General features: G+C 43.1%; 1 protein-coding gene across 1 annotated transcript; it reads left to right on the top strand.

Annotated features, from left to right (window-relative positions):
• On the top strand, positions 1-26,324 carry LOC103256408 (RNA helicase Mov10l1-like; the record flags this gene model as incomplete). The annotated part of the gene is made up of 13 exons (XM_021710526.1): positions 1-98; positions 291-569; positions 864-934; positions 4,581-4,672; positions 6,847-6,905; positions 7,381-7,478; positions 17,015-17,138; positions 17,683-17,858; positions 18,754-18,900; positions 19,857-19,978; positions 22,728-22,827; positions 23,991-24,155; positions 26,151-26,324. Coding segments are annotated over 13 exons (1,705 nt in total), but the record flags the coding sequence as incomplete, so codon positions are not given.
• Positions 26,325-27,986: the final 1,662 nt, after the last annotated feature.

Here is a 27,986-nt window from a genome sequence, read left to right as displayed (position 1 = left end):
ATACAAAGGTGAGTCTGGTTACTTTCCCTTAGCCAGACCTGGAGAGTGTGTCTTCTTTCACACCTGTGTGGAAGCCAAACTCTACCGTTTCCAGAAAGGTCTCCGAAAGATCTGACGAAATCAAAGGAGCAGGGAGGGCAGACGTTGGGGTGGGCAGTGTAGGGAGGGACGTTGTCCAGCTGGAGCCCTGTGGCCCCCTCGTGTTGAAGGCCTTGGAAGCATGCTGACACGTTCATAAGCTCTGGCTGGGAGTCCACTCGCCTGGGATTCTGTCGACCGAACTTGAGCAGTTCGGGCTTTGCGGCTTCACAGCTGCTGCTTTCCCAGACATGGATATGTTCCATGTGTTGCTCTGCTCTTGCTAACTTGCCAATGTTTGGTTTCTTTTCAGCTTTTGAACATGTCAAATTACAAGGAGAAGTTTTCAACTTTGCTGTGGCTGGAGGAGATTCAAGCAAAAACAGAACTGACAAAGTATAAAATGAGTGGAGTCCTCCTGAAAAGGAACCGGAACTTACTGGTTTTGGAGGTCCCGGGGTTGACTGAGAGTACACCTTCTCTGTATGCAGGTGTGTTTGTTAAATGCCGTGTTTTCCGGGAGTCTAGCAGACAAACCACTCATAAGGAAAATAATACTTTTAGATGGGCAACGATACAGTCATATTCTCTCATTTTCTTTCCTTTGATTCGACTTTCACTTAAAACTTGATCTGCAGCCTGATTATGTCAAGCATGTCCCCTTGTTACACTTATGTTAAAGCAGTTGTTTTATTCCACGTTTCCAGTGTTGGGTTTTTTAGTACAGCACATAAATTAGCAATGTTGTATTAGCCTTACACATGGAAATATATTTTTTTAACTAGGTGATACATTGATTTTAAAAACTCACGAGTATGATGGACATGTCATCGAGCACATCAGCTATGTGATTGAGGTGAGAGAACTCTCTAAGTGAGTTAATGTTGGACTAGCCCATCTGATGGTCAAAAGGTAACAGTCCTGCCCCTGGCTCTTGGGGCGGGGTCGGCGCTCCCTTGGGCATTGGATGCGTTTAGGACAATTTGAAGATACTGTGAATCGTTAAATAGTGTTTGATGCATGAGCGGAACTGACTATGTCAAGCAATACTCTGATTTTCAGCCACGTAAAACATATTTACCTTCTAGGTTATTTGTGAGTTATGATGTTGTATTGAGTTGAATTTAGGCATTCTCCATGTATTCCAGAAGAGCTAGCAGAGCGAAAGAAGCCTCACAAGGAAAAATGCCCTTAAAAGGTCACAGTTCATATGTGTGTCTGAAGGAAGGTTTGTTGGCTTAACCAGGGGACCCAGATGGTTCTGCCTGGACGGGGGGTGGGGGGGGGGTCTGTGATGGAGGAGCTGGTTTTCACTGCTGTTGTCCTGAGTGTAACCCTGGGAATGATGCTGCATCCGAATGAGAAGGGAAATGCATTCCCTGTGCATCAGAGAAGCTGAAGACACATGCCTTCACATCGAAAATTAAAAGGGAAGGTACCAAAGGCGTTCCTCTCAAAGGAAGAAAAGGTTGAGAGAGCTGGAAGGGTCTGATAAGGATCCAAAGAAGAGGCAACACGTGGCTGTTACTGCCAAACCGGCCCCCTTCTGTACCCTAATAGAGGGTTGATGCTGTGGCATAATTCATAGAACGTCTTTGTCTGGCATTCGAGGACTGTGATATACCCGGTCCAACAATTAGTTTCGGAAACCATCCCAGAAAAAGTACTACATATCTCGTTGCTGAATGTCACTATGGTCGCCTTTGATGTACTCTCCTTGGGAAGCGATGCATCGATGCCAGCACCTTGGCCACCCATCAAAGCGATTTTGGCATGCTTTTTTCTAGAATGGCCATCAGAACTGTCATCTTATTTGTTGAAATCTGACAAAGTCACAAACTTGCCACCATGCATGTATGTTGCCAGCACTGTACAGATAACTGTACTGGAACACCCTCCCTACTCCCCTGATCTGGCCCCCGGTGCCTTTTTTCTTAACCCGAAGTTAAAGGAAATATGGAACGGAAGACATTTGATGACATTCAGGACATCAAGGGGAATATGATGGCCATTCCAGAAAGGATTTCCAAATTTGCTTTGACCGGTGGCCTGGGCGCTGGCATAAGTGCATAGCTTCCCAAGAGGAGTACTTCAGAAGGGACCAAGTAATATTCAGCAGTGAGATAGGTTGCCCTTTTTCTAGGATGAGTTCGCGAACTTGATTGTTGGGCCACGTAAGACACGAGCTTTGCCCTCTGTTTGTTTCCAGCTCAGTGACAGGGGTGAGCACAGTGTTGAGAGGTAGTGGGAGGGCTTTCCCTGAGGATGAGGGAGGGACTCCTATAAATCACTCTTGCACGCAAGAGAGACTTGTCCGTGTATGGAAAAGAGGAGCAGGTGACACTGAGATAGCCTTATAAGACAAAAGAATTTTAGTAGCCCCAAAGGGCATGAGAGGTCACTTCAGATGGTGCACAGGACCCAAGCAGCGGCATAGAGGCTGATGCCTTCATGGTTGAGCAGCATAGACGTCCCTGTGTAGGCCAGGACGGTTGGTTACCTCGGTCGGGATTTTTCCTGTACCTGTAACAAGGCTGTAGCAGCTGGTAGGGGCAAAAGAGACATTCTTTTGAGACCTGTGAGCAGCTCCCAGAATTGTCCTCAGGTAGGCGAGCCAGGCTTGGAGAACAGGGGTTGGGGGAGATTTGTAGGACAAACCACAGCAACAGTGTGTCAGAGCTGGTCTCATGAGGATGCAGACAGAGGCACCACGCCTGGCCTTGCCGGCGTGTCAGTGTTGGATGCTGGTGCTGTGGCCACCCTCAACATGAAGGGTCCTCTGTCCTGTGCCTCAAGGCACCTGGATTCTGGCTGTAAGTCCAGAGTTCCTGGTTGGCCACAACACGTCCTGAGCCCTGGCTTGGGAGCCTCGGGGTCTGGCTCTGGAGCGGCTGCATCATGCAGTGACCACCTCAGAGCTGATGCTGCAGGCCCCACACTCAGGAGTGGTTGCGGCACCCTCAGAGACCCTGGCGTTGGACACCTCACGGTCCCGTGAAGTCAGCTGCTTCCGGCTGGTAAGAGTGGTCAACTCTGCCGATGTCAGCCCATCGCTTTTCTTGATTCTCTCAGATTTAATTTTCTGGCCAGAGCATTGGTGTGGGATATCGTGATGGCATTCTCGAACGCCTCGGGAGGGCCCCGCAGGTGGGGTGGCAGCCGAGGAGAGGCATCGAGAACGAGTCGTTATCCCGTCAGGCCACGTGGCTGTCTGCCACAAGCAGGGGCCCTGTGTGTCCTCCCCGGTACCAGCTGGTAGGATGGTCAGCGGGGCCACCGTCTGCCGTTGGCAGGGCATGCACTCACTGGGGATGGTGGTTCCAGAGCCCCAGGAAGAGGAGGCTCCTGAGGCAGAGCCCATGCCCGGCACTGCTCCTGGCCCTCAGGCCACCACCATGAGGGCCGTCTTGTGTACTGGGAGCATGTGGTTGGGGGAAGCCCCAGCACACTTCCTGCCCTTCAAGTCCAGCTCTCATTCCCAAGTGTTGACCTTGACTCTTTACAGCTGCCTGCAAGGTGCCTACGTTGTCTTGTGCTTGCCTATCTTTGTCTCTCCGTTCTAATTCCATGTGTAGCTTTCAAATTCTCATCCATGATCATGTCAGTATGTGAGATCCTTGGGCCCTGAGTCTGTTGATCGCTGGAGGTGGTGCCCCTCACTCTTGGTGATCTCTTTCCTTCTGAGAGGAGTCATCTTTGCTAATGAATTTGTTGTCGCTTCTCTTAATCTGGGCGGAACCCAGGGGCCCATGCTGAGTGTGCTTTCCTTTTCAGGGGGTGGGGTCGCTTCCGCTGGGTGGGCGGAGCACTGCTGGCGGGATGAGGCCCACCACTCCACTCTGCACGTCCCGTTCACATCGCAGGCCAGTGTCCGCAGACAGATGCTCAGCTCACAGCTGCCCGACCCTGTGCTGGTGTCAGCCTTGACCTGCAGGAAACCTGCACTGCCTGGTCGCTCCCTTATTCAACTGGAAGAGTTTAAGCTTCCTTTCAGTTTGGGACTTTCCTTTCTATTTTTCTTCCTACGTTTCCTCCGAATTGCCCTGTTTTTCTAGGCATGGACATGCAGAGCTGTTTGATGCAGGTCTTGGCTTTAGCTGGAGGGCTTCCCAGAATAGCTAGTTTCCTAGACTGCCAGGGGAGTTCTTGCCATGACCTTTTGATCAAGGCAACGCTTGTGATTGTTTTGTTTGTGCCCTGTGGAATCTGTGGCCTCCCACCCAGTCTACCTCCTTCAGCTTCAGTGGAGGCTGTGGCCCAGTGTGTAGGAGTTTAGTAGAGTATGGTTGGTAGGAGAGGATACGTCTACCAGTTCTTCCTGCTTGTATAATTCCATGGCATGATGATTTAATTCTTTTCAACTAATCATGCAGATAGATATCAAATTTTAGCTCAGAGTTATAGAATGAGTTTGTAATGATGTTTTAGTGGATACAGAGGGATTATTCTTCCAAGAAATCAAGTGTAATGTTATGGAAATTAAATTGTGTTTTCTTTTTTAGATTCATGAAGAAGATGTGACACTTAAAGTGAATCCAGAATTTGAAGAAGCATATAACTTTGAACCTGTGGATGTGGAGTTTACATATAATAGGTAAGGCTTTTAGTGATTCTTTGTGCAGCTGTTTCTTCATCCTTGATAGAACTGTCTTCTCTTGAGTGAGTCCGCTGACAGCTCCGTAGTGATGAGGATGTGCTCACGTGCCTGTCATCGGAGGGCCTGTGTTTCCTGCGTGGCACTGTGCACCCGTGCACTCGTGTTGCATGCCTTATGTGTACCACTTCATTATCAGACGCTTTTCCAGATGTATCGGTGCCTGCGTCTGCTTCTTTATTCTTTTCTGGACAGTACGTACACCAGGTCTTTGGTTCATGCCACAGTCACCGTCAGCCAGTGGTTTCTCGGTCTTGTTCACGTATTTACTTGTTCGATGAGTCGTCCTGTGACCTGCCACCCAGCCGTGCCTTCCCTTCCTCCACTAAATGCCCCAAGCTTTAACTCGAATCGTGCGTTTGTCTTTCCCGTACTTTTCAAGAAAGCGTTTGGGTGTCTTGTGTTCACACATGAAAAATGTATTCTTTGGTTTTAATTCTTTTGAACTTGGTGAAAGGTTAACTTGCTCTGCGTAGTTTCTAGGCGTTGAGGTTTTCACTAAACAATATGTTACTAGGATGTCTCCACGTTGTTGTCTGTAACTATTGTTCACTTATTTTCCCACCACATTATATGCTATTGTGTAGATATCCATCCCGTATCTGTTTTTCTGTTGATGGAAGTTTCATCGCTTCCTGTTCATTTGTTTGTTGTATTATGAACAAGCTGCTGTGCATACTTAGGGATGGGCTTTCTGGGTTTGGGGTAAATTCCTGTGTCCAGCTTCACAGACGTTTGCATCAGTGACTTCTGGTGTCAGTGTGTATAATAACGTGTTGATCATTATCCTTGACATCTTTCCTGAAAGCTCATTTTATTCGTCTTCTTAATTAGTCTTCTTAATTTCTTCCAATCTGGTAGGTGTGTGATATAGGTCAGGATGGTCTTGATTTGTATTTCTCTGATCATTTACAAGGTTGAGAACCCCTGTGTTTGTGGGTCATAAATGTTCATCTTCTCTAAAATGCTTGCTTGTGTCCTTTGCTCTCCTCTTTTTTCAGTAATTCATCTGAGTTTTATTAGTTAAAAGGGTTTTTTTCTATATTCTTTTTGATAATGTCTTCTGAGATATATCTTCTCCACTTCTGTTACTTTTAGCTTTGTTTAAAATATCATCTGATTAACAGAAAGTGCAAAATTTAATGTGCCAATGAAATATGGAATTTATTAGATAATATTTTATTCATGTTTTCTCATTGTTATTAGTAGGTAAGATAGCGATCTGCAGGTGATATAGTTTTCTTCTTTGCTTGGTACTATTATCATGGTAGCTTTGCAAATTTTTTTTTTGATGGCAGTTTCACAGCCATCCCAGTGCAAAGATTCTGAAAGCTTTTCTGTTTTGTCTCTGCCATGGAGAAGTTAGAGTGTATATATATATATTCATTTGTGTATATATATATATATATATATTCATTTATATATGTAGTCGTTTGTGCTGTGAAGGTTTGGTTATATTGATCAACTACTTTTATATTCCATCTTTTTTCCTCTCTTTTGTTTTCAGTGAATTTCAAGGGTCTGAATTCTTAAAATAAAAATCCCTCTTTTTTTCAAAAATTGGGGTCTCAGTATGTTTCCCAGGCTGGAGTACCGTGACACAATCATAGCTCACCACAGTCTTGAATTCCTGGCCTCAAACGATCCTCTCACTTCAGCCATCCAAGTAGCTTAGGTTATGGGCATGCACCACCTTGCCTAGCTCAAAATGACTTTTTTTGGGAAACAGAAATATTAATCTTTTTTTCACACTTTATAGGCTGTTTTCATTTTTTTACTTGTCCATTTTATATTTTAGAACATAAATATTTCCAGAATGGAAGAGTTCCTGCTATTCTGATATTTCAGTGTTGAAAATTTTCTTAGAAAGTTTCTAATTTTCTGTTATGTATAGATATGTTATTGAAGTGACTGATGAGTCCTGTAAGTTTTCCAGTAATGTCTTTGAGACCTTATAAGACCGTGACCCTCTGATATAGTCATTATTTATAAAATTTTTGTAGAGGTTACCTGGGTATATTGACTTAAATATTAGGCAATCAAATTTCCATGTCCTATCACAGCCTTCATAGTTCTGAACTTAAGGTTAGTTTATGTTGTTTTCTTTCTGGCAGGACCTCAAGCAGATGGTGCCACTTTGCACTTGAACAAGTTATCTACCTAGGTGCAAAAGGTATTATCTTTTTAGAATGACAGTGTTACATATTTTCAGAGTATTTTTATAGGCTTTATATAAAGTTGTGTGTGAAAGTCTCTTTAATCATGACATTAGATGTAAAGTTATGTGATTCCCTCATGTTTTTTTATTTGCTATTGGGGAGTTTCAGTGTTTTCTTACTATTTCAACTTAATAAGGAACAAAAAGTAACATTCTGAGATAATTGAGAATTGGTTATGCTATGCTTTTCCCCTCATAATGTAATTCATTTTTTGTACATAACAAATAGAAAAACAAGTGGCTTTGTTGCAAAGAATATGAAGTACTGGTATAATGCTATAATTTTAAAATAGTATTTTTTATTTTTCACTGTAAAAATAATAGAGTGGAATATTAATTACTTTAGGTTCAGCCATAAACATTTAGTCTTTATTCATATTTTTTAGCTTTTCTGTTATATGTATGTTCTTACCTTTTTTCATTTTAAAAGTGTTGTTTCCAGAAGAAATCAATTTAAGGTATCCTCAAGTGAGAGAGAATTGGAGCCATGCACAAGACACCCAAAGAAATGGACAGTCTACCACCAAGGTAGTGCTTTGATGACTTGATCTATTTAAATAAATAATGTTATGAATTCACTTGACTGGAGTGTTCAGAAGAGTGTAGTTTAAACAAAATCCAAAATCACTGTTAAAATAAAACAAAATTTTCATGAAATAGATTTAGTATTAATTTTATATGGAATTATATATAGAGCTAAGATAGCTACACTATAATAAGTATAAAAAGCAGATATAAAGATAATAGAGTTGCATGATCTTATTATTATCTTATAATTAAATAGTTTTTGTATGTACTCAGGTACATTGTGTGACTGTACATGCACAGAACATATATGGAAGGGGTGGCATGGTGGCTCACATCTGTCATCTCAGCACTTTGGGAGGCTAAGTGGGGAGGATTGCTTGAGCCCAGGAATTTGAGACCAGGCTAGGCAACGTAGACAGCATCTCTACAAAAAGAAAAATCAACAAATTAGCCAAACATGATGGTACATGCCTGAAGTCTCTGCTACTCAGGAAGCTGATGTGGGAGGATTGCTTGATCACAGGCATTTGAAGCTGTAGAGAACCATGATCATGCCACTGCCCTCCAGCCTGGGTGATAGTGAGGGAGACCTTGACTCCTTCCCCCCCAAAAAAAAATGTCTGGCAGGAAGCACACACAGCTGATTGTTAATATTTGTAATCTTTGTGAATGTTGCAAAGATACTTCATTTTATACTTCTATAGTTCAGTCACTCCATAAAGAGTGGTGTAATGTCTGTTATGTGCCAGTTATTCTCTTGGGCTCTCAGTGTAGTTTTGTGAATAAAACTTAAGTGGTTTTATATATTATTGTGTTTTTAGTAACACAAAAAGCATCCATGCCATGATACAGCTTACAACTTACAATTCTATGCTATAGAAATTTGGTTTAATTAGCATATTTTAAATACATGCTATGAATTTTTAAAGTATATCTAACATTTATAAACCCCTTTGTCATTGTATATTCCCTATCCAACATGCAAAAATGGTGGCTTTAAAGTGCCTGCATAATCATGGAAAATACTATAAATGAAACAGCAAAAGGTTATCCATGAAAACCATCTGCTGTGTATTTTATATTTGAAGTTTCTTTTGTTCTGTAAATAGAAAGTGGTCTTCATTGGGCACAAATGCAGTGCTTGCTTTATCACCTCGTTGTGAGTCCATTTCACTGCCTGATTCTCAGTCAGGGTCTGCCTGTAAGGTGGGGTAGGTGCTGCTATTTATATTTAGGTGGGCACATTTCTAATTGGCTGAATCTTAATATTTCAAAATGCAGAACATTATCTTCGAATGGATTACCTAGGTTGAAAATAGACTCAGGAGCATTCCACACATCAACCAAGATGGAAATTCAGAAATCAGACTTAACCTTCCTGCCTGAAGCAATTCAGAACCAGACAAAAAACATAAAATGAGTTTCAGACATTGGATGTAGCTATCATAGGAACAGTGATTCCTGAGAAATGAAACAAAAGAGGTTACCCTGTTATTTCCCCAACTTACAGCCTTCAGAGTATGTTCTGACCAGAGAGCAGAAAAGGACATCCCAGGCAGAGCCTAGTATTCTACCAAAGTTAAGGAGATAAAATTTGGAAGTGAAGGGAGGAAGAAGCGGATAGAGTTTACAGGGCAAAGTACTGGGGAGAGGGCAGAATATGGAGACCATTCTGGGGATCTAGACGTTCCCTTTTGAGATTTCATCTGAATACTGGTTAGTGCATGCTGTGAGTAAAAGAACCAGCTAGAAAGAACAGAGAAAACGACCCTCAAAGTTGACACAATGCCAAAAGTAATTTATTCACACTGGCAGAAAAGGCAAACCTCATAATTTTTTTTATTTTTTTTTGAGTTGGAGTCTCACTCTGTCACCCAGACTGGAGTGCAGTGGCCGCTCCCGGCCACTGCAGCCTCAACCTGCTGGGCTCTGGCGATCCTTCTGCCTCAGCCTTCCAAGTAGCTGGAACTACAGGCGCGTGCTACCATGCCCGGTTCATTTTGATTTATTGTAGAGATGAGGTCTCACCAAGTTGCCCAGGTGGGTCTCGAACCCATGGGCTCAGGCAATCCACTCACCTCAGCCTCCTAAAGGTACGGGATTACAGGCTGAGCCACTGAGCCCAGCTAGAAACCTCATAATTAACAGATTATCAGGAAGAGTCACCAGAAGGGTGTTGCTTCAGGAGTGTGGAAAGTGGAGCCCTTGACTGAAGGCTCCTCTGGCCCAGAGTGACACAGTATGATGAAAAGCCTCAAAAGAAGCAGACTGTTTCCAAGTAATTTAATTACATTCTAGAACAAAGTTTAAAAATGTTTATAGGAATGTAAGATTGTCCAGCATCAAACAAGGTATAAAATTCAGCATCTGACATCTTTTTAAAAAACAAACTGAAAAACCACAACTCATAAGGAGAAAATTTGCTCAACTGGAATCATATCCCAAAATAACATGATTTATTTAGTAGACTATGACATTAAGACAGTTACTATAACTATATTCCATTTTCATAAGAAAGCAGAAGACATGAGCACATCAGAGACATGAAAGACATATAAAAGGCACAAGTGTATCTTCTATAGATGAAAAATGAAAATGAAATGAAATGAAAAATATATTGGACAGAATTAACAGCAGACTAGACAATAGAGAACAAACAATAGTGAACTTAAAGACATAGCAATAGAAACTATCGTAAATGAGATAAAAAACATTTTAAAAACCACTGAAATTTCTCTAAAAAAAAGTATCTTTTGAAAAACCATGAAAAAAGCATTAGTGAGTTATGGGACAATTTCAGAAAACCTCATATACATGTTATTAGAGTCCCAGAAAGGAAAACATAGGAGAAATGTTTGAAAAAGTAATGTCTGCAAGTTTTCAAATTTGAGGAAAACTATAATGCCGCACATGTCCAGGAAGCTCCAAAAACACTGTGTTTAAGAAACATGAAGAAAATTACAGCAAGGTGCATGATAATCAAATTGCTTATACTAAGCCACATAATAATCAAATTGTTTAAAGCCAGTAATAAAGATCAAATCTTAAAAGCAGAGGGTAGGCCATTGCCTTACTAGACTCTGGTGTGGCCATGTGCTCTCTGAGGTATGGCTGTCGCCACGCTTCCTGGCGTTGGCCCCTTCCCCACCTTGGGGAGGTGAATCTTCTCTCTCCTTTCTCTTTCTCTCTCTAATTTACTTTTAAATAAACTTTTCTTTCTTTGCAAAAAAAAAAAAAAGCAGAGGGTAGGAGAGAATGGAGAAAGGTTACGCAATGGATAGAAAAATACAGAAGGAACAAGATCTAGTATTTGATAGTACAGTAGCATGGCTACAGCTAATAATGGATGGTATCATTCAAAATATCTGGAAGAGAAGAATTGGAATGTTCCTAATATAAATGAAAGATAAATGTTTGAGGTGATGGATGCTATCCCAATTGCACTGATTTTATTATTGCACGTTATATGCATGTATTAAAATCACATGTACCACTAAAGTATGTGCAACTATTACATATTAGTCTTTAAAAGAGAGAGAAAAGGTCTTATTACATATATAGCAGAAGTAAGAATAGTGGCAGGCTTTTTAAAAATATAGTACAGCAGGCCAGAAGACAATAACATATCTAACATACTGAAAAAAACAAAAACTGTCGACCAGAATTCTATGCCTTGTAACACTTTTCAAAAATGAAGTTGAAATATAAACTACTTCAGACATAAAATCTTAAAAATTAAAGAACAGTCAATTTAGAAAACCTGCACTACTAGAAATAATAAGGTCCACAGGCATAAAAATATTATATCACACGGAATTGAGAATCTATACAAAGTGATAGAAAGAACTAGAAATGATACATATGTGGATAATGTAAGCATTTATCTTAAAAATTCTTTAAAGGCTAACTGACTTTGGAGCTGAAATAATAGCAGTACAGTGTGAACTTTATAATAATGATAGATCTCAAATATATGACAACAACAGGACAGAGAATAGGAGAAGATAATAATATTGTAAGGTTATTAGAGGACATATGAAGTGATATAATATCACATCAAGTAGACTGTAAGCTGTTAAAGATGTTAAGCCTTAGGACAAACACTAAAATAACAACACAAAGAGTTATAGCTAACAGACCAACAAAGAAAATAAAAGGAATTATGAAAATAATTAATTAGAAGAAAGTAAAAGAAGGACATATGTGCAAGGCTGCTATAAATGTACTGATTTCCTGTCCATTTTTATGGTCATTTAGTGAGGGAGGGATGTTCAAATTAGTAAATACAATTTTGTACCTAGAACAGATAAAATACTGGAAACAAATAGCTAGGTGTTAGTTTGAACTCTAACCATATCAATGATTACATTTGATGCACATGGTCTAAACACTGCAATAAAAAGGGAGAGGTTGTCAGATTGGAAAAATACGAAAAACCCAAGTAGATGCTCCATGTAAAAAGGAAAAAAAAAGATTATATAGAATACATCAAAATAAGCTAAAAGGATGGGAAAAGATATAATCAGAAAGAAAGATAAAAATGGCAGTGATCAAGAGAATGGTAGAGTCACTGTACTAATATCAGACAAAGTAGATTTCAGAGCAAAGATTATCAGGATAAAGAAAACAATGTCATGATAATAAATAAAATAATTCATCAGGAATACATAAAAATTTAAATTCTGTGTTCCTAATAACAGCTTTAATATACAGAGTGTGCCAAAAAATGTATGCACATTTTAAGAAAGGAAAAAAACTGGATTAAAATCATAATACTCAATACAATGAATATAAGTCATGTTTGACTCTGCAGTTACAAGAGGTGCTCAAAGTGGTGATCATCAGCATCTAGACACTTCTGATTTTGGCATACATCTCTCAATATCTCTTAAAATGTGTATACACTTTTTGGCACTCCTGGTATATGAAACAAAAACTGATAGAGCCTCAAAAAGAATAGACAAATGTACAGTTACAGTCAGAAATGTTGGTATACGTTTCTCCATTAATGACTAAAAAGAAAGAGAATCAGCATGGATATAGTAGACTTGAACAACAGAGCCACCCAAAGTGATGTAAGTTAAGTTTATGAAACACTTTAACCAACAATAGCAGAATATATCCACTTCCTTTGGAAGTATTATTGGGACATTTTCCAAGATATACCATTTTGGGGTCCAAAAACAAGTCTCAAGTTTAAAAGGATTAAAGTCATACAAAATAAAATAACAAACAGAATGGAAACAAATTAGAAATCAATAACATAGCCTCTAGAAAACCTTCAAATATTTGAAAACTGAAGACACACTTATAAATAATCCATGGGTCAAAGAAGACATTAAAAAAGTGAAATTAACAAGTATCAGGATAAAAATCAAATGCAACATATCAAAATTTGTGAGATGCTGTTATAGCACTCTTTAGGGGAAATTTATACCATCGACTGCCTAAATTTAAAAAGAAAAGAGTTTCAAATCAATGACCTCAGTTTCCTCCTTAATAAACAAAAAAATAACAATTGAAACTAAGCCAAAGCGGAAAAAAAAAGTCAACATTGGAGTAGAGATCAATGAAACAGAAAACAGAATCAGCAGGGAGATTGATGAACCCAAAAGCTGGTCCTTTGAGGTGAATAAAATTGCTAAATCTCAAACCATACTGATAAGAAGAAGAAAAGAGTGAAGACACAAATTTATCATTATCAGGAATGAAAAATGTGACATTATCTCAGAGTTTATAGGTATTAAAAGATAAGGGGATATTAATGTGGTAATTTTATGTGTCAGTTTGACACAGGGTGCCCAGATATTTGTTCAAACATTATTCTGAGTGTATCTATGTAGGAGTTTTTGGATGACATGAGTATTCGAGTTGGTAGAGTGGTAAAAGCATACATGGCCCTCTGTAATGTGGGTGGGTACTTCCAATCAATTGAAGGCCTGAATAGGACAAATAAGCTAGCCACCTGCCTACATCTCATACCTCGCCCCCAATAGTTAAAGGAATCTCCTCCTGCCTGAATGCCTAGAGCTGAGACATTGGTCTTCTATTCTTGGGTCTCAAGCTTGCAGCTTTAAGAATATAACTTACACCTCTGGCTCTCCTAGGTTTTCAGCTTCCTAACTACAGAACTTTGAACTTCTCTCAGCCACCATTACAGCTTGAACCAATTTCTTGTAGTAAATATCTTTCTCCTTCTCCTCCCTCCCTCCCTTATCCGACACATACACACATGCATGCATGCATTCCCCATTGGTTCTGTTGGTTGTTTCTCTGGAGGACCCTGACTAATACAAGTATGAACAACTTTGTGCTAATAAAGTTAACAGTTTATATTTTTAAAAAATTTGTTGTAAGATTTATCAAATTACTCAACAAGAAATTCATAACCGAAATTCATAACCTAGATCTATTTAATAAATTGAACTTACAGTTAAAGCAATTTATCTTGATCCTGCCACAAAATTCCATGCCTGGGTAGTTTCACTGGTCAATTTTTGTCAAACACTTCAGGAAGAAATACTATGAGTTCTACACAAACTTTTCAACTTAGTGAAATTTAGTTTAATTCCAGGCTCATTTTATGAGGCATCATTACACTGATACCAAAACAACATCACAAAGATAGAAGAAAGCCAAATACCAGTATTACTTATGAACATAGACCCCAAAATGCAGAAATAAAATTTGGGCAAATTGAATATATATGAAACTAAGAAGGGCTCATCCTAGGAATGGTTTGACATTTCAAAGGGCAATCAGTTTAAATAACAAGCAAATTTTTTTTAAAAGGGTAATCATCACAGTAGATACAGAAAAAGCATTTGATAAAATCCAACATCCATTTCTGATTAAAAAAATAATTCAGCAAACTAGAAATGCAAGAGTATGTCCTTCACCTACGAAAAACCTACATAATGGTAAGTACCTAAATGCTCTTTCTCTGAAAGCTCAGGATGAAGGCAAGACCACTCTTAGCATTTCTGTTCAACATTGTATGTTGTAGACAGGCAAAAAGAAGCATCCACATCACATGGAAAATCACATGGAATCTAAAATAAAACGGAACAGTCTAATAAATGATTTACCAAAATTATAAGATACAACATTAGTATACAACACTGAATTGTATTTCTGCATACTTTTTATAAAAACTCCGAAATTGAATTAAAAAGAGCATGTATGGGGGGAGACCAAAAAAACCTGAAATTAATTTGTTAAAAATGTATATATTTATTCTTACAAGTTTAACCTTCAACCACCTTCAATACACCTATTGAGACACTTTTTCCACTACTCAAAATGGTTTTTTGAATTGATATATTTTGATGCCTTTAAGTGCTTCTGCTTTTTTTTGTTTCGCCTATTCCACATTGGCAAAATGTTTCCCTTTGAGGATGTTTTTCGTCCAGGGAAGCAAAAGTGTCTTGGGGCAAGATAGGGTGAATAGAGAGGGTGGGGCACAAGGGTAATGTGGTTTTTGGTAAAAAAAAAACAAACAAAAGACTGCTGAACATTCAGCGCAGTGTGCACAGATGCACTAGTAAATCACCCATGATGAAATGGCCAAACAGGTTGAAAGACTCCCCACAAAAAAATTTGCTGAAGCTGAATGCAGCTGTTCACAGTAATGCTAGCTGATACACTGAGGCCAATGGGTTCCTAAAACACTTACCTAGTTGGAAAAGCCTGTACTGCAAGGGGCCTCCAGCTCCAAAATATAATTATGGTTTTTGAGGGTCATCCCTCGTAAATTTTTTAAACATTAGGGATAAATCTGACATAAGATTACCAAGGTTCCCTACTGAAACCTATAAAACATTGATTAGAAATTAAAAGACCTAAATGGATGGAGATAGTTTTTATCTCATAGATCAGAAGACTCATTATTATCGAGATGCTTGTTTTATCAAAATTAATTTATAGATAGAGTATTCATGCAACTATGTGACTCTGTACCTGTACCTCATAGCATATATAAAAATTGACTCTCACTGATAGTCCATAGCCCTAAATATAAGGCGTAAAGTTATAAATCTTCTAAAAAACAACATGAGATAAAATCTCTACATTCTGTGACCATGCAAAAGGTTTTTTTATGTGACACTAAGTGCATGATTTATAAAGAACAAAACTGACAGATTAGACTTCAATGAAATTAAATACCTTACTGTTCAAAAGTCCCTGTTAAACATCCAGATGTGGTGGTATGAGCTACTCCTTGAGAGGCTGAAGTGTGAGGATGCTCAAGCCCAGGAGTTGGAAGCTGCAGAAAGCTGTGATCACACTACTGCACTCTAGCCTGAGTGGCAGAGCAAGACCCCAGTTCTGAAAAAGAAAGACATTGTTGAGACAATAAAAAAGACACAGACTAAGTAAATATTTGCTAAATTGCGTATCTGATAAAGCACCTGTGTCAAGATTACATATTGAAGTACTCTGGAAACAACTCAATTTGTAAAAGTAGATCAAAGACCTGAAAAGACACTTTACCAGATAATATATACAGATGGTTATAAGCCCATGAAAAGAAGTTTGACATCATTAGTTGTTAGGGAAAATAAATTAAAACCACAATGAGGTACCACAGCACCCCTCCTAGAATGGCCAAAATTTAGAACATGGGCCGAGTGTTGAAGAGCACATGGGACAAGTGGAACAGAGTTGTTCCAGTGGGAGCAGATTGGGACAACCACTGTGCAAAAGATTTTCGTATAACAGCCAGGTGAGCACCTGCTATATGATCCCACCATTTCTCTCTGTGTGTATCCTAGTGAGATGAAGACATGTGGCCATAAAAGACTCATACATGAAGTGCACCACAGCTTATTTGTAATCATCAAAGCTGAAAACTGCCCAATATCCATCAAGAGGTGGAGGGATAAGCATATTGTAGTATATTCTTAAAATGGGATACTATTCAGCATTAAGAGGAACAAACTGTTGATACAGAAAAGTAGATGCATATCCAAACAATTATCCTGTGTGAAAGAAGTCAGACCAGAAAAGAGCACATACTATGTGATTCCATTTATATAAACTTCTAGAACATGTAAGGCAACCAGTGTTACTGGAGGGAACTATTGCAAAGGGGCATAAAGAAGCTTTGGATCTGTTCATCTTGATTGTGATGGTTTCACGGGTACATACACGTGTCATACTGTCAAATGATACACTTATGTGTGCCTTCTATATCAATTATACTCTGCAAAACTCACACAACAAATTTTGGAGGGTATATTGGTTTAATGTTCTGGACTAAAATTTGGCAATATGTGTCAAATTTTTAATATAAAAGATTTTGATGCAGCAGCCTTATAGATTCTAGAATTTATCCCATAAAAGTAATTAAGTGATGGCAGCTTTCTATCAATATTTTTTATTTTCATTATTTATCAAAGGATCGGACCTGTGATCCCACCAAAAAGTTGTTAAATAAGTGGAACACTAGTAAATGTTTATGCATGCTCTTTACACTAAGTCAGTGAAAACACCAAGCCATATTTCTAAATCATTTTTCTACATTGTGTTTCTAGGATAGGAAAACCCCAAGGGACCAAAGAAAATGGAAAAAGGAGAGGAATGTTGGTGCCAAGAGCCTGCCGGGAATGGTAGCCTGTGCTGCAGTGACAAGTGATTTGGGTATGTGTTTGTCAGGGGGTAAGTGAAGGGCCTGCAAGAGAATGGTGCCTGGAGAAGAGGGACCTTGAAGAACTCACTCTTATATAGAAGGTAGAATGGTCAGGGGGGTGTATGGCCTCTGACAGTTGGCCTCTGTTGACCTTGACTGGAGAACAAGTGGAGACTCAATATGTTACTTGAAATCCTTTCAAGACTTTTAGGTGGTGGATCACTTTTACCAGGTGCTCTCTTATAAGATGTAGACATTTTGAAAGCCTGTCTCTAATATTGGTGGGTGATATTGCATATACAAAGCAGAAGAATCCATTAAATGGCCTAATTTTTTTTCTCTCAGAAAGCTAAATTAGTTTTCCTGACTCCGTCTGCCAAAGCATGAACAGATTATTAAAGGGAACACACTATGCTCGTGTCTTACCCATGGTCACTCGAAGAGCTGGTCCTCATCTGTGGTTCCATTTTTGCTTTTAATGCAGCCTGTGCTGATGCCTGAGAGGGCATGCCCACAGCTGTTCAAAGCTGTTTGAGTCTAACTGAAGCTGTTTCTCCACTTTGAACACCATAGATGAAATCCAGACTCCCAATGCAAGAGAGCAGGAATTTTTCAATCCAGTGCTAAATGAAAATCAGAAGCTAGCAGTTAGAAGAATTCTTAGTGGCCACTGTCGCCCCCTCCCATATGTTGTTTTTGGACCTCCTGGGACTGGAAAGACAGTGACAATAATAGAGGCTATTTTACAGGTAAGGGCAGTGGCACTGTGGCTGCCGTGGTTCTGTTGTACTGTTTGTGTGTTGTCCTCACGTGTCTGTGTTCAGGAAGGCTGAGATTAAATTGTAGAATCAGAGATTTGTTAAGAGTTTGAGAAATCTCAACTATTTCATAATTTTTAGTTAACTTTATGAGAATATGTAGGATTTTACAAGCTTATTTCATAGGTTTAGAAGGAAATTCTTTATTTTCAGCATAGTAAACCAAGTAATCGCATCATGAAACTTTGCCACAGAAAAGAAGTTACCCTAACAGTAGCTAAAGCTACCATTCTGCAGAGCTTTGGCTATTTCTGTTTATATTTTAAATTAAATTTATGAAAGTGTTTGTATAAATGCTCCTCAATTTATGGTGGGGTGACCCAATAAATGTATCATAATAAACTGAAAACATTGTAAGTTGAAATCCATTTCTAGGTTATCAGGAAGTAACTCCATTGTAAGTTGGGGAGCATACCAAATTCATATTGTTTTCACACCGTCATAAAATCAAAAAAATCCTAAGTCATAACATCATAAGTTGAAGACAGTCTATATTTAGTATTTTTGTGTCATTCAGGATCCAGCTTGGCAGACATCTATTACATGCTTGCCTCAGTACCGTGCAAATGAATGTGATTCAGTTTCATTTCTGAAAGGTGGTGTAGGATCCTGGTAAGCGCAGAGAGCTTTAGCAGCCAGCCTTAGGTCTTGGTGTGGTGAGGCTGACCATCAATCTCAGGCTGCGTGGGCCTATGTCTCAGAGATGTCAGGGATGACAGCTGAGGCCCTGCACACGAACCCATGTGTGCTGGATGTTAGGATCATGGCTTCCAATTGGCAGGGATGGCATTTATGATTCTTAGTTTCTTTTGTGTCTTTGATGCAGGTACATTTTGCTATGCCGGACAGTCGGATTCTGATCTGTGCACCCTCTGATTGTGCCGCTGACCTTATGTGTCTGCATCTACATGAGAGCAAGGTGCTGCGGCCAGCTGCCATGGTCAGGGTGAATGCTACCTGCAGGTTGGAGGAGGTGAGCACCCAGTGTCAGGGGATGGGGCCCCAGGACCAACTGCTTGAAGAGTAGGGAATGACAGTGGGCAGGTAAGGGCAAGGGAGACAGGAAAGAGGTGGAGAGTTGCCACTGCCCTGTGCCAAAAATCTGCTAAACAGGTGACTTTTCTTCCTGAATATTTCATGACTTTCTCACACTCTCTGTATAATCAGTCCCATTCTTAGCTTTGTTAAATTCTCAGCTTCTGTCCAGGTGTGGTAGCTCACGTCTGTAAATTCAGCACTTTGGCGGTGTAGGTGAGAGGATTGCTTGACCCCAGGGGTTTGAAACCAGCCTGGGCAACTTGGTGAGACCTGATCTCTACAATAAATCTAAAAAATTGGCCAGGCATGGTGGCACATGCCTGTAGTCCCAACTACTTGGGAGACTGAGGTGGAAGCTTTGCCTGAGCCCAGAAGGTTGGAGCTACAGTGGCCATGAGTGTGCCACTGTACTCCAGCCTGGGTGACAGAGTGAAACTCCAACTCAAAAAAAAAGAACAAAGAAAAACACAATTCTCACCTTTCTCTTGTATTTGATCGTCAATTGGACTGTTTCTTTTGAATACTGTTATATTGGCTTGGTTTTAAACATCCCTTTTGGGAAATCATACATTTCTGCTTTGCTTCTAGAGTGAAGCATTGCTTTAACAAAGAACTGAATCTACGAAACGTATAATGTTGTTTTGGGGGAATTATAGGATCTTATGTTCTGTCCATGGCTCTAGAGTCCACACAACATGGACTGAAATGATAATGGAAGCATGCAATGTTTTAATGTAAGAAAACAACCTTAAATCATTACCTAGTCAGAACTAAGAAGGGGCAACAGGGCAAGATTATTTCTTAGAATTCCTTTCAGATTTGTGATTCTGTCCAACTTAAAGAAATGCTTAGTCATGTGAAAAATAAACTGCCTCCCCCCTCCTGGCCCAGGCAATCACTGATGACATCAAAGCATACAGCAGAGATGGAAAAGACATCTGGAAAGCTTGCCGCTATAGGATCGTCATTACAACGTGCAGCACTGCAGGACATTTTTACGAAATTGGAGTGAGGTGAGTGCTTGGCATTAAGTAGGGGCCAGAGTCTCACAGGAAAGAAGTCGGTGTCCTCTTCCAGCATCTGTCTGAAGGGTGGCTGGTGGCACAGAGACATGGCAAAACTGGAGGAAGGTCCATGGTGTGTGAGGGTCTGTCTGGGTGAACAGGGCGTACACGTACCTAAATGGGGCCAGGGAAGGGATGTCTGTGCTGAGACCCCAAAGACCTGAAGGTCTCGACAGTGGGAAAGATGGGAAGATGCACTAGCACATGCAAATGTCCTGTGGTTAGCAAGCCCTGAGTATGGTATCCCAAAGGGACTGCAGAGCCAGAACCTCATGGGCAAGAATGGCAGGGTAATGAAGTGGAAGCCTGGTGTCAGGGCTTTGTGGACTGTGGAGAGACCTTGGGACTTGGTCCCATTGAAGAGCTTTTCAGCAGAGTTGCAAGTCCCATCGAGGGGTTATTGAAGGCAGGCTTGTCAGGAAACAGCTGGAGTCTCTAAGGCCACATTTGCCCCCTTGTGTGGCAGGACTCTGCAGAGGAGACAGGCGGGGGGAGATGGAGCATCCTGAGCTGTTGGCTATCATGGAGGGACTTGCCCTGGAAGCTGGGAGGAAGGGTTGAGAGCCTGAGGAGGCTGAGCAGGGCACAAGGCAATCTCATCTCAGAGAGATGTGGCGAGGCTGAAATAGGAAGACACAGGCAGCCCCTCTGAGGGCTAGAGCCAGACGGTGAGGTGGCAGACTAAGGGCTAAGGGAGGGAGAAGGGTCCCTGAGGGAGCGCCTCACCTGCCCTGATGGGCTGGAGATGGTCCCCCAGGATACTGTCTAGTGTCACTGTGGCTGTCAGGGTGACCATGAGTGAACCTCACCTGAGTCCACACACACTCTCACCTGCCTCTGCCATGCACCGTGTGTGTCCATCAACCCCACATGGAATGTGGTAATGATTGCTCCATGTATTTAAGTTACTATCCTAAATACTTAATATCATTCTATCATGTAATTAGTGTGACAGTGATTAATGCAACACTGTTTTTGGTTCAAGTCTTCCAATTCCACCCAGTGTTTATTGTTAGAGCATTTCATATTTCCTACTAGGTACTCATAAGGTGCCCAAGAGGTGGGGTGGCTCCTGGATTATATTGTGCAGGTCTAATTAAGAGAGAGGGATTTTATGTTAACATGTGTTGATGAATCAAAGGTCTAAAGCCTGGAAAGGGAGAAACTGCCAGAAAGAACAAACCCAGGCTCCTTCATTGTTGAGCTGTACCTTACTGGTGTGCCCAAGACCCTGTGCAGCGCAGGGCAGGCCTATTCAAAGGCATGGACCCTGCTCTCATGGAGTCAATGTCCAGATGGGAAGAGGAGATGGTCAGCCAGGGCAGGTCACCAGTTTGCAAAACTCCAGGCAGGAGCCAAGGAGCAGGGAAGGTGCTGATATTCCAGGCTTGAGAGGCCTACAGGGTCAGTAAGGGGCACTAGAGCAGCAAGATGCTCCAAAGGTGCACAGAAGGAGCAGTGTAATTGGTACAGGTGACTTAAATAACTGCAATTAACATGGAATTGAAAACTGAGAAACACTACATTCTAGTAAAGATACATCCAGTTGGTTTTTTTAGGAGTCAGGAGCACGGGGAGGGAAGATGGAAGTGTGCTGATTTCCTCATTTTCACAGTGAGGAGTGAGTGGGTGTCACTTGTGAGTCTATATCTGGAGATTTGCAAATTCAGGTCTGCAATTAGTGGTGTCTGCCCACTAGGAGTGGGAAGCAGGACACTGTGGGGGCTGGCACTACCATGGACTTTCCCAAACAGGTGTCTGATTGGGGGTTTCTGCCCTCTGTGAGACACTCCAGGATCAAAGGTGACAGAATTTGTTCAGCATTCTAGGCTGGAGGGAGGGAGTGCCGGCTCAGCCAGCAGAAGGGCATAGGCCCAAGTTTCGTTCTGACTGGTGTGGGGCTGGCTGAGATCTGTCCTCTTGGGTCTGAATCTACTCCTTCCGGTGTTGGCATGGGGAGGTGTCACATGCTACCTTGAAGCTGGCTGTGGTGAGGGTCTGGAGAGAGGGCTGACCTGTTCCTCTGAGCTCCTGTGGCCTCAGTCTGTTGGCATGGCAGGTGGGGCAGTGACCTGCTGGGAGCGGCTCAGGAGGGCACGTTGAGGGAAGATGGACAGCTGGAGGGAGCAGCTGCCCTGTGTGGCCACTTGCCCAGCCAGGCCTGTTTTCACTGTTCACCCTGACCAGCTCGTGCTTCCACAGCAGCCATGTCTCACGTGGCATGTAGGAAATGGAGAGGGGACGCAAATAGAGAGAGGAAGCAACCTGCCCAGGGTCACACAGCTAGGAAGTGGGTAGCTAGGACTCAACCCTGGGCATTCTGGTTAATCACTAGAAATCAAATGTAGAGCTGAAACCATGCCATAAGCACTCTGTACCCAGGAAACTGCCCTGAGGAGCCTCTTGGGACCCTGTTTCTATCCAGCCCTCCTCACCTGTTGTCCATCTACAGATCTTTTAAACACATCTGTTGTTCACGGAGCACCAGGTGCTGATGTAGATTATTTGGCATCTCATGAAAGGCTATGGCCCATGGTCACTCCCAGCCCTGTGACATCCAGGCTCTCTACCCTCACACAGCCCTGGGCAGCCCTGCTGTGACACATGTGCCTAGCATGACTTTGCCAGCCTGTGTCATGAGTGTTGCTTGCTAAAACAATGTGACAGGAGTTACCATTGAGAACACCTTTGGTTCTAGGATTGGTCACTTCACACACGTGTTCGTGGATGAGGCCGGGCAGGCGAGTGAGCCTGAATGCCTAATTCCTCTGGGGCTGGTCTCAGATGTCAGTGGCCAGGTAAGGCCCATTTGCTGTTTGCTGTGTGTTTGCTGTTCCCTGTTGATCATGTTTCCCTCAGGGATGGGTACCAGCGTTCTTCAGGTGACAGTCAATACTTTAAGGAGTCAGGTGAAAGGATTCCTGGCATTGGAACTAGAGGCCATGGAGCACCTTGTTCCCATCCTGTGTTATCTTTTTGGCCTTGGAGTAATGTGGCCACTTTGTCTTAACTGGTTCACTTAGATGTTAAAATGCATCTCAGTTATTGGGGTGCCATGGTAAAATCAACACCTGGGGTCCTGCCCTAGATGAGCCCTCAGTGTCTGTAGGAGAAGACAGTGCCTGAGGCCTGGCTGCCTCTGCCTCGCCCACTCCCTTTGGCTGCCCCCATCTTCCAGCTTTGCTTATCCAAAGCAGATGTTCTTGTCTGAGTCACTGCCTCCTCACTGCTTCCTGGGGTGCCCTGAGAGTGACATGGGCATCATCTTGAGCTCCCCATCCTCTCACTGTCTACTCAGTTAGTACATGCTCATCTGGTATTTTTTGCATGGTAGTTCCAGGCTCTTGATGCCCTATCTTTGAATGCTAGCCTGAGGGCAGCTCCCCACCCCCTGGTCATCAGGCACTATGAGGTGGAGTCCAGGGGAGGGGCCCCGGCAAAGAATGAAGGTTGGAGGGAGGTCGGGGTGATGTGGGGTGAGCTACCTCTCTGGTCAAGGCAGTTGTAGGGGAGGGACAGGGATCGGCAGCACGATGTCAGTACAGCATTGAGCCTTCAGCAAAACAGAGCATCAGGGAGCAACACTAAAGGTCCACCAGGGTTGGGCGCACTGAAGCTTTCAGAGGACAGGCCACATCCCCAGGGCTCTCTGTCTCTTTGCACATTGAGAGGTTGGCAGGAGAGACATCCGGACTGCAGGAACTGGCAGATGGCAGGGCTTGAGGAAGCAGGTGGAGACCATTCTAGGAAGGAGCTTGTGTCTCAAGCCATTTTGGTTATTTTTCCATTTCTACTGTCCTCTCCAAGTCCTTGTCAGCTTCCTCCCTGATCTCCCAGCCTCTCCCTTCATCTCCTACAGCCTGAGTGACCAGGGGCCCTGCTTGCCCATGCACTTTGGCCTGGCCCTCCTCCTTCATGGTTGTGAATGTGTGCATAGGACTATCAAGTATCTTCTCTGCAGATTGTACTCGCTGGAGACCCCTTGCAGCTTGGCCCAGTCATTAAGTCAAGACTCTCCATGGCGTATGGGCTGAACGTGTCTATGTTGGAGAGGCTGATGTCTCGACCTGCCTACCAGAAGGATGAAAATGCTTTTAGTATTTGTGGCACTTACAATCCACTGTTGGTAAGCTCGCTGCTGCTTGATTCTGTTAAGTTACCAAAGCCTAGGTGGGAGCCATCAAGCGTCTCACTCTGTGTCCCCAAGTCCATGTGTTCATGGGCAGAGTGCAGGTGGGGTGTGTTCCCACCATGGCAGAAACACCCACCACCACCCCCAGCCTCCCTGTGAAGGTACTGTCCTAAGAAGTCTCCTCAGTCATGAGCCTGGCAGCAGGAACTCACTCCTCCTGCCTTCTTACCTACTTTGTCCTAGGAACTGGGACATGTGCTTCCTCGGGGTCCCCTGCAGAGGTTTGGCAATTGCAGGCAGTCTTGCTGATGGCTGAGGTTCTGTGGGGTCGGATACAGTCAAAGAAGTTATTAAATCGGTGGTATTCTGTGAATGTAGGAAAAACAGTAAGTTGTATAACTTTACTTGAAAGAAAGCAAGACTTCCCAGGGCAGTTGGAGGCAAACAGGAAAGTTGTTCGACTACAGGGAGTGCCGCCCTGTGTGATCTCTGACCCTGAGGTGCTCACTAAGGTGTAGGTGGTGGGCTCTCAGCTGATCTTGTACCAAATTCTGAGGGATGAGCTTTGGAATCTGCATCTTTGGGCTCTCCTGTCACACTGAGCTTGGGTCTCTAGGGCCCACCATTAAACAGTGAGCCAAGTGACATTAGCCTCTCAACTCGTAGAGTACACATACAAGAATAGATTTCCATCTGGCTCACATGACTAACATTGACATTCAGTGGAATAGACAGTGTAGTGATCATGGGCAGATTTTCAGGGAAAAGGACTAGAACCTATTCCAGGTCGTCAGTGGTAGAAGGGGGTTTTCAGACTGAGGAAGGCCTCCTGAAGGACCACCTACAAGATAGGTACCCACTATCAGAAGAGTCCATGAAGCTACCTCCAAGGAAAGACAGCACTGAGAACAGCTGCTTGGCCCAGAGGGTCCCTAAGAGCACTGCTGCCCAATGGGAGCTGCATCTCATGCTCCTGACTTGCCAGCTTCTTTTTTCTGGAGGACCTGCTGCCCTTGAGATGTGGGTAGAAGTACTAGGCCACTGTAAGGGAAGGTCAGCTGCCCCCACTGTCCTCACTACATTATCTCCAAAGCATACACACTCACTACATGGCCACAAGTGTGAGCAGACCCCCATCCCACAGGAGATCTAGGCTTTGTCCTATGCAGGGCCTGGCCAGTGTCTTGCACCTTCCACCTTTCTCCCCAGAGTGGCTGAAGCCATGGTAGCCCTGGGACCAATGAGCCTCCTTTCTCTTTCCCCAGCTCCCTGCTCCATCCAGCTCAAGCAGAGTTGCTGTGACACTAGATTATGTTTGAAGTTTTGAGTAACACCTTGAAGGCTAGTCTCATAACTGAGTTAAAATTTGTCACACTGAGTCAGATGAAGCTGTGAGGTTGATTAATGTCAAGCCAGGACCAAGGAAAGAATTTCCCGCACTGAGTGAACTTTCCAGGCCAGTTGGAGGCAAACAGGAAAGTTGCTCGACATGCTGGTGATGTCACAATCGCCCTCAACTCCATCAGTAAAGTCTCAGCCAGGCCACCCAGACTCATGGTGTCCATAACCATCCTGGCCTAGGGGCCCAGGAGCTTCTTTGTCCCTGCAGCTGAGCTGAGACAGGGCTGCATGGGGCTTTCTTTGATGGCTGGAGTAGCATGACAGCAGGTTCAGGGCCAAGCTTGCATTGTGCAGGTGTCCGCCTTCCTCTCTCCTGGCCACAGGAGCCTCTGAGAGACTTTTCAGCTGCACCAGACCCAGGAGAGGAACCAGGAGAGGCCATCTCTTCTATTTTCCTGCTATTCATGTTTTCTATTAAAATGAACCCTTGGTTCTTCAGTCATCCTAGAGGATGATGCTGATAAGTGACATGAGGGGCAGAAGTTGACATGGGTTTCACATTTGCTTTGCAGAACTGCTTCTCCATGGCAGAAACTGTTTTGTGTGCCAGCTTCCCCTTGTGACCTACTACCCATCCTCTTCCTGTAGGTCACTAAGCTCGTGAAGAACTATAGATCCCACGTGGCCCTGCTGGCGCTGCCCTCTCAGCTTTTTTATGACAATGAACTCGAAGCCTGTGCAGATCCCAAAGTAGTGACTTCTTTGCTAGGCTGGGAGAAGTTGCCTAAGAGGGGCTTCCCTCTCCTCTTCCATGGTGTGATGGTAAGTTGTGTTTTGAGCTGTGGAATGACTGGCTGTGTCAAGTAAGGGTAGTATGGTTGAAGGTTGTTCATCCCAGGTGAGGGTCCATCACTAAGCATGTGATGAACGCCTGTGGTGGGGCAGATGCTGTGCTGGGCTAGAGAGTAAAGAGCCATTGGGGAGCTTGGGCCCTTCGAGACCAGGTGCTTCCCTCTCCTACCAGATGCAGCAAAAGAGCTTAGAAAGGGCACTTGGCCCCCAGTGGGCATTACGGGCACTATTGTGAGGTGCTCATCTCAGATGAGCACTGGTTTCTAGAGGAGAGAAGGAGCCCAGGGAGCTCCCAGACGGAAGGCAATGAGGCTTGGGACACAGGCAGGGCCAAGGGGAGCCTGGCAGCAGGAAACTTGCCACCATCACAGACAGCATCACTGCCCTCCCTTCTGGGTCATTCTCTGCAGGCTCAGAGTGTCATAAAAGAGCCCCACAGGAAAGGTGGTCATCTCAGCTCCAAGGGTGTGAGGGACAGTGGGCGGCAGACTCTCCCTCTCACAGAGTCTCAGGAGCCAAAAGCAATGACAGGCATTCACTAAGATCAGCTAGTATTAAGAATTTAGTTGTTAGAACTAGCAATCAAGTTTTGTATTAGCCACCCCCCCACAAGAGAGGTGTTCAAGGTATCTGCAATTCGGGCTGCAGCCCCACAGGACAGGAGAACATGGTGTCAAGGTGCCCCCTTGTCACTTCAGCCCTGCCTTCTGGAGACATTAGTCTAGGTGACTGCACTTGGCCACCTTGAGGCCTTAGATATGTGTGTTCCATCCAGCCCTGACTCCATCTCTCCATAAGGTCCTTCTCTGGGGCCTGTCCAAAGCTGATGGAGTGCAGCTGCAGGGAGGTGGCTGTGCAATGCTCACCCTTCAGAAGGGAGGGAGGTCCAGGGAGACTATGTGGCAAGCTGGACACCTCAAAATACAGTCTCCTCTGGGGTGGGTTCCTCATGGGCTAGCTGATGCTGTTCCCTCCCTGAGAATGCACTCTCCACTGTCTGTCTTGCCAGCTCTCCCCATCCTCAGAAGCTCACCTGTGTATCAAGAAAAGCACACTTAGAAATCCTTCTAAAGTCTCTAGAAATGAGCCTAACAAGACATTAATAAGATCCTGTAGGAGAAAAACCAGAGCTTTGAGTGTTCGTAAAAGGAGAGACCACCGTGTAAAGTTATCAGTACTCCCCAAGTGAATCCATATCTTTATCAACCTATGAAATTTATGCAATGTAAATAAAAATCACAACAGGCTTTTTCATGAGAAAATGATTATAGAATGGAGTTATAAATGTGCACAGTTTTAGAAAAGAAAAATGAGTTACTTAGTTCACTAGATCAGGGGTCCCCAATCCCCAGGCTGCAGGCTGGTACTGGTCTGTGGCCGGTTAGGAATCAGGCCACCCAACAGGTGGTGTGTGGCAGGTGAATGGAACTACCTGCTGTCAAATCAGCAGTGGCATTAGATTCTCATAGGAGTGCAAACCCTATGGTGAATTGCGCATGTGAGGGATCTAGGTTGTGCACTCCTTATGAGAATTAATGCCTAATGGTCTCCCTGACCCCCCAGGTCTGTGGGAAAATTATCTTTCAGGGAACCACCAGTCCCTGATGCCAAAAAGGTTGGGGACCACTGTAC

This window comes from Carlito syrichta, unplaced genomic scaffold (genome assembly GCF_000164805.1).
Source record: "Carlito syrichta isolate Samal-C Ts95f unplaced genomic scaffold, Tarsius_syrichta-2.0.1 Scaffold289394, whole genome shotgun sequence".
In the NCBI taxonomy this organism is placed as follows: domain Eukaryota; kingdom Metazoa; phylum Chordata; class Mammalia; order Primates; family Tarsiidae; genus Carlito; species Carlito syrichta.
The sequence above is the reverse complement of the archived record's forward strand: the minus strand, read 5'-3'. Positions and strand labels throughout refer to the sequence as shown.